Source organism: Aegilops tauschii, chromosome 2, assembly GCF_002575655.3.
Source record: "Aegilops tauschii subsp. strangulata cultivar AL8/78 chromosome 2, Aet v6.0, whole genome shotgun sequence".
NCBI classification, from domain to species: Eukaryota; Viridiplantae; Streptophyta; class Magnoliopsida; order Poales; family Poaceae; genus Aegilops; species Aegilops tauschii.
In genome coordinates this window covers 82813673-82820338 of record NC_053036.3, presented here as the reverse complement: position 1 = coordinate 82820338, position 6666 = coordinate 82813673, and the positions used below count along the sequence as shown (strand labels likewise).

Below are 6666 nucleotides of genomic sequence, written 5' to 3'. Positions count from 1 at the left end.
CCAAGATTAGAGACCAGGCGTTATTGGCTGAGCGCTGTTTGATTAATTAATAATGGCATCACCGACCGATGAACCAACTGGTTAGACCTAACAGTCAAGGGATTAGGACCATACACGCTGCTAGCATCAGCTGTTAGGAGTACGGCTGCAGATTGCCGGATGAGGCATTGACAAGGGAGGTTACGACTCCTAATCCTAAATATACTATAATTAGCAGCAGCAGCTGAATGCACCAGCTATTCAGCTAGGCTGGTCCTGCAGGTATGCTAGGTACAGAGACAAGGCACCATGCCATGCACCACACACACACCACAAATGGAGGCTGCAAAGAGGTTGAATTGTCAAGTAAACTGATATTATCTTTTTTTAAAGAAAATTGATTAATCTCTGTAAAACTGATTCGTGTTGCACTGTTGTGCGTCCACGTCGTCATGGGAATACGTCGTCGGTTTCCTGCTGCTGATGGATATGGCTTCCTCCTGTGCAGTGGAAACCTAGGAGAAAGAAAGAAAGACCAGGACAGGAGGCTCATGGGCAGACAAGCCCCTAAATTAAGCCACGGACTGATTGATTAGTTGGCTAGTGGTACTACTACCACCCTTGTGCTAACCTGAAGCTTAGCTTAGCTTAGCTTATTAGGGACAGCACTAGAACCCACGCATTAACCTAGCTACACAGGCCATAGGAACAAGACAAGCACCCGCACTAACCACCACAATAACCACCAACAAGACGACCCTGCTAGTAAACGCAAGAATCAACCAAGTCTCCTTGCTAAACTTTTTTGTCTTTGTTTTTAAGTCCGGTTGCTAAACTTATTCTGTAAAATTTGTTCAATTTTGACAAAAAAATGAAAAAGACAAAACTAGAACCAGTTTAGGATGGACGGAGGCCATCACGGGGGCCATGGGACGGATGGGAGGAGTACCAAGTTTCATCAAAAAGAGGCAGATAAAACAGAGGAAAACAAAGCGGAAAGACAGACACCCCTTCCACCTCCCCTCCCCTGTCTTCTTCCACCCCCCACCTCCGTCTCCTCGCCCCCCTCCCCAAAGCGCATTTCTTTCTTTCCCTCGCCCCTCTCGCTCTCGCTTGCGTGTCTCCATTAACTCCTCGCCATTACCCGCCTCACGCCCCCCAGCAATGCCGCCGTGGAGCGTGCGCGCGCGCGGCCTTCACCGGTGCTAGCTAGATCCACCGCCAAGTTCGGAGAGGGAGCTCGAGCGGCGGCGGCGGGACGAGGAGAAAGAAGAGACGGGTGTGGCCGGGAGAGGCGGGCGCGCCCAATGCACGAGCACACCCTGGCCAGGGCGTGGGAGGCGACGGTGCGCAAGGTGCAGCAGCATCCGCAGCCCGGGGGCAGGCGCCGGGTCGCCCCCATGCTGCCCGCCGACGACTCCGAGACGGCCTCCTCCTCGGCCTCCTCCTCCGCGGGCGTCGACGATGCCGACCCCCACCGCCACAGCAGCCAGGAGGAGTACGTCGAGCGCGGCCTCCCCAACGGGGACTTCTACACGGGCCAGTGGCGCGCCGGCGCGCCGCACGGCGCCGGGAAATACCTGTGGACGGACGGGTGCATGTACGAGGGGGAGTGGCGGCACGGCAAGGCCACGGGCCGGGGCAAGTTCTCCTGGCCCTCCGGCGCCACCTACGAGGGCGAGTTCAAGGACGGCTTCATGGACGGCGACGGCACCTACACCGGCGCCGCCGGGGACACCTACAAGGGCGCCTGGTCCATGAACCTCAAGCACGGCGACGGCAGGAAGAGCTACGCCAACGGCGACCAGTACGACGGCGAGTGGCGCTCCGGCCTGCAGGACGGCGCCGGCCGCTACATCTGGCGCAACGGGACCGAGTACACGGGGGAGTGGCGGGCCGGCCTCATCCACGGCCGCGGCGAGCTCGCCTGGGCCAACGGCAACCGCTACGACGGCGGCTGGGAGGACGGCTGCCCGCGCGGCCAGGGCACCTTCCGATGGGCCGACGGCAGCGTCTACGTCGGCTTCTGGACGCGAGACGGCCCCGGCGGCATTGTCCAGCAGAAGGGCGTCTACTACCCGTCCCCGGCGGCGTCCTCCCCGACGGCGCGCGACCCCCGCGACGTCTTCGCGAGGGAGTTGCCGGGCTTCATGGCCGCCGCCGGCGCCCCCGAGTCCACGCCGCTGCAGAGGCCGCTCAACAGCTCGGGCAACCGGACGGCCAATGGGCGGGCGAGCTCGGTGTCCGGGATGAGCAACTGCTCCGGCGGCGACCGCAAGTACGACAAGATTTGCATCTGGGAGTCGGACGGCGACATCACCTGCGACATTGTGGACGGGGCCGCCCTGGTGGACGACGCGCGGAGGAGCGTGAGGACGGAGGACGGCGCGGAGGGCGGGGAGCTTCTGCCGCCGCCGTCCCCGGCGCCGCGCATCGCCAAGTGGGTGTCCCCGCGGCAGGCGAAGCAGCAGGGGGAGACCATCGTCAAGGGGCACAAGCACTACGAGCTCATGCTCAACTTGCAGCTCGGCATCAGGTGTGTTGCTCTGCCCATCTCCCTCCATTAGCGACTCTGAACTATGCAGATTTTGGAACTTTGGCCGTGGAATTCGATCAACCGGAGAAATTTGCATTTGCTTTCAGCACCTTTGCCGATTTATTTACCAGTCTGAATTAGGGGATGCAGTATTACCCTGTCAGTGGTGAATTAGTAAAGGGTTTGCTTCGAATCATGCAATCGTTAGGAAATGAGAAGAATTGTGGGTTTGGCCAATCCGGTTTCGATACATGGCAAAGGCTTGTACCTTGTGGATTCTCAATCAACATGACAGCCATTAGTCATTTTTTAATCCATGATGATAGTTAAGTTTATCTTTATCTCTGCCCTAACAATGATGTGTTGGTCACAGGCATGCAGTTGGGAAGCAAGGTCCGGTTACGCTTGAGCTGAAATCGTCGGCATTCGATCCCAAGGAAAAAGTGTGGACAAAGTTCCCTCAGGAAGGCTCGAAACACACTCCGCGGCACAATTCTTGCGACTTCAGATGGAAGGATTACTGCCCACAGGTGTTCCGGTTGGTCATCACTCACCACTCCCCATTTCAAAGCTATATATATGATGTATCTTCCTTCTGGTGTCACTATGCTGATCAACATGCCATTTGTTCTGAATTGAATCGCAGGACATTGCGCAAGTTGTTCAAGGTGGATGCTGCTGATTACATGTTATCCCTCTGTGGAAGCGAGGCTCTCCGGGAGCTCTCGTCTCCGGGTAAGAGTGGAAGCTTCTTCTACCTAACAAACGATGACCGGTACATGATAAAGACAATGAAGAAATCAGAAGTGAAGGTTTGTTCTTTGTGGTTCCCTCTTGTCTCTAGGCTTTCTAATTAAGCTTCATCATAAATAATTCCAGAAGCTTTATGCTGAACGCAAGAAATGCTTGTTAACATTACAGATGCTTTTGAAGATGCTTCCAGCTTACTACAATCATGTCCGTGCGTTTGAGGATACTCTAGTGACTAAATTTTTTGGTCTACATTGTGTCAAGTTAGCTGGTGCAAATCAGAAGAAGGTTAGTGATGAATGCAACTTTATATTTCTTCTCCATACTTGGCACCATCTGTTTTGTATGATTTTGATTTGTATTCTTTATCATTATGTCCAATGTTCAAAACTTGCACCCTAACTGTTTGCTGTTGCACTACTACCCAGGTTCGCTTTGTCATAATGGGGAATCTATTCTGCTCTCATAATTCTATCCATAGGCGGTTTGATCTGAAAGGCTCGTCTCTTGGCCGCACAACTGACAAGCCACAAACTGAAATTGACCAGTATACAACTCTGAAAGACCTTGATCTAAACTTCATATTTAGATTAAAGAAGCAATGGTTTCAAGAGTTCCAAAGGTGCAACCATTTTCTTTTCATATTCTAGTTTGTGTTTTAGTTTATTACTAGTACCAATTTGTGCATTTAGTCCATAATGTTAATAAAGAACTTAATTGTATCCAAGCAGGCAAGTGGACAGGGATTGTGATTTCCTTGAGCAAGAGAAGATTATGGATTACAGTCTCCTGGTGGGGGTACATTTTAGGCATAATGGAGAGAAGCTTCTGACTGAAGGTTGGTTGGATAACTCGTAACACATTTGCAAACTTATCAAAGAACCATCAGTTGGTTGTTTATACCTTACAATGTGCACTGTTTGATTGAAGGTTGCATGGACAATGATACCAACACAGTATCAACACTTCGGCTTTCAAGAGGATACATGGATCAATTTCTTGCTGATCCAAATGGGTAAGCTAGATATTTTACCACCCTCATCTGTTATACCATGTACTTATGTTGTACTGGAATGCAATTTTGATCCTTGTATAGTAATTAGTATTAGGTGGCTTCATACTAGCAAATTATCAAATATTGCTAGTTTATGGATCCCTTTATTTATATATGGCTGAAAGTTGGTGGTTTGTTTGCTTGATACTTCTTTCTTAAGCAGCATTTTAATTCTAAGTCAATAGGGATGTCTAATTACAAAAGTTAACAATCAACAGTCATAACAACTGAAATGAAATAATTTTAAATGCCATCGATGTGATCATTCTTCTTTGACCTATTCAATTTCAAAATCTAGAACGTGTCGAGTTCTTTCGTGCCCACCATGGCTTATTTCTACACCTGGACCCTAGCTGTTCTTACCTTTAGATTCATATTTTTCAAGCGGCCCTGCATACGGTTGCATAGGCTGTCAACTAGCTGAATAGTAGGTAGGAGTAGTAAATATCCACAAAGTTGAACTTTCAAGATAGGGCTACTGAAGTTTTTCTTCCCCATAAAATTCTGGTTTATGCTGTTTCGCTATTTATTTGAGATATTTATCTGAATATCTGTGAATGAACAGGTTGTCTAAAATCAAACTCGGGACAAGTATGCCTGCAAGAGCAGAGCTGACTGCTAGGAAGAACGATTGCGAGCCGCAGCTCATTGGAGAGCCAACCGGGGAATACTACGATGTTATACTGTATTTTGGGATCATAGACATACTTCAAGATTATGACATCAGCAAAAGGCTTGAGCACGCGTACAAATCTTTCCAGTACGACCCGACCTCGATATCGGCAGTGGATCCAAGGCAGTACTCGAGGCGTTTTAAGGATTTCATATACAAAGCATTTCAAGAGGACAGCTGAAAAGATCCCGGAGCTTGACAACGAAGCCAGCCCCCCGATGCAGATGAACCTTGAGATGTCAATGGAAAGCTCAGCCTCTGCATAGCGAAGTGGGGTGCCCGAACTTGTACGCCATCGATTTTTTGGTACAAGGATGGTTGAGTGCGGCTTCAGCGCAGGCCATCCGGATGGTAGAGTTGCTCCAGAAATGGTCCGGCTCTCGCTTAAATTTAAATACTAGTTATATTAATATTGATACATACAATACATAGAGCTCACTGATATTTGTAGGGTAGGAGATGGAGATGGAGATGTTAACTTAGTGATTCAAGTTAAAAGATAGGAGAGTTGTAACCAAGCGCGCAAGCCGGTCCGGGAGTTGTAAATGTCTCTTTTTGTGTTTCACCTGAGGGTAGGCAGCATGTGTTAGGTTTTTTGTGGGGTAAAAAATTTGTTGATTGATACGCTTACGCTTGTCGACATACATGCCCATGGGAGGGACATGCTTGGATTTCTTCTGTCTCAACATTGTACATTGTTTTCCGTTTGGGACCTGGAATTGGAACACAGAGCGGCAGTGATGCCTCAGTTTTGTTCTCCTTTTCCTGGGCTGAATGATCGTGTCTTGGGCATTTGCCAAGTCCCAATGAATGATGCTGCACCCAAATGGGTCCAGGCCAACTGAACTTGGTGAGTGGCAGCTGAGGCATCGGCATTTTGTGTGCTCCGTCGGGGTCAGCCTGTGATGATGGCTTATCTGCAATCACCAAAAGTCGCAGGAAATTGGGTGTAATGTTTGCACATCTGGTGCAACTTGCTCCCCTGCCATGAGAGTGACAGATTCATCGGCTAGCTAGGTTCGTGTTTGAGTTTAACCTAAATCAGATCAATCTGAATTGGATGTGCTAACTAGAAGGAACTGCAACAGTGTATCTGATAACAACATCACATGTGTCCATCAATCTAAATCAGATCCGGGCCACTGTTTTCGGCACAGCTTAATTGTGGATGCTTTGCTGATGCCATGTATAGTACTACTATAGTAAGATTGTTGTTTTGTGCTGATGAAATGAGATGTTTGATACGCATGTCTGCCTGACTGCGTGGCCGCACCTTTCAGTCGCGGTCATCGAGTCATGCATAGGTAGTGCCTGGATCTGGATCTTGATATTTTTCATCTTGTGCTGCTGCGCCTTTGATCTGGAAGTAGCAATGATTGGACAGTGTTAGGTCCATAGTCGACGTGGATCCGAGTTCGTGGATGGAAGAAGTTAACATCTTCCGAAAGCGTTTCCTGCAGGTGCAAACAGCTCTGTAAAAGTGGTGCTGCGGTAGCGAAGGAAGGCTTGTTTGTAGCTGGTGCCGCCAGTGCTGGGTGAGCTTTCGTTTTGGTCTTTGAATTCTCTTCATAAAATATACTTCTGATTTCTGATCTTGTTGACATGATTATTGTATTTTATGGTGTTTGTGCTGATGGGGCGAGCTTAGAAAATTTGACGAGGAGGGGGTTGGAA

General features: G+C 49.3%; 1 protein-coding gene across 1 annotated transcript; it reads left to right on the top strand.

The window, feature by feature from the left end:
- Positions 1 to 961: 961 nt before the first annotated feature.
- LOC109753061 (phosphatidylinositol 4-phosphate 5-kinase 6) lies at positions 962 to 5663 on the top strand. Its single transcript, XM_020311996.4, has 8 exons — positions 962 to 2515; positions 2889 to 3053; positions 3162 to 3327; positions 3437 to 3553; positions 3694 to 3887; positions 3997 to 4103; positions 4196 to 4280; positions 4885 to 5663. The coding sequence occupies exons 1-8, from the start codon at positions 1287 to 1289 to the stop codon at positions 5171 to 5173; spliced, it is 2352 nt and encodes a 783-aa protein (XP_020167585.1). The 5' UTR covers positions 962 to 1286; the 3' UTR covers positions 5174 to 5663.
- The last annotated feature ends 1003 nt before the right edge of the window (positions 5664 to 6666 follow it).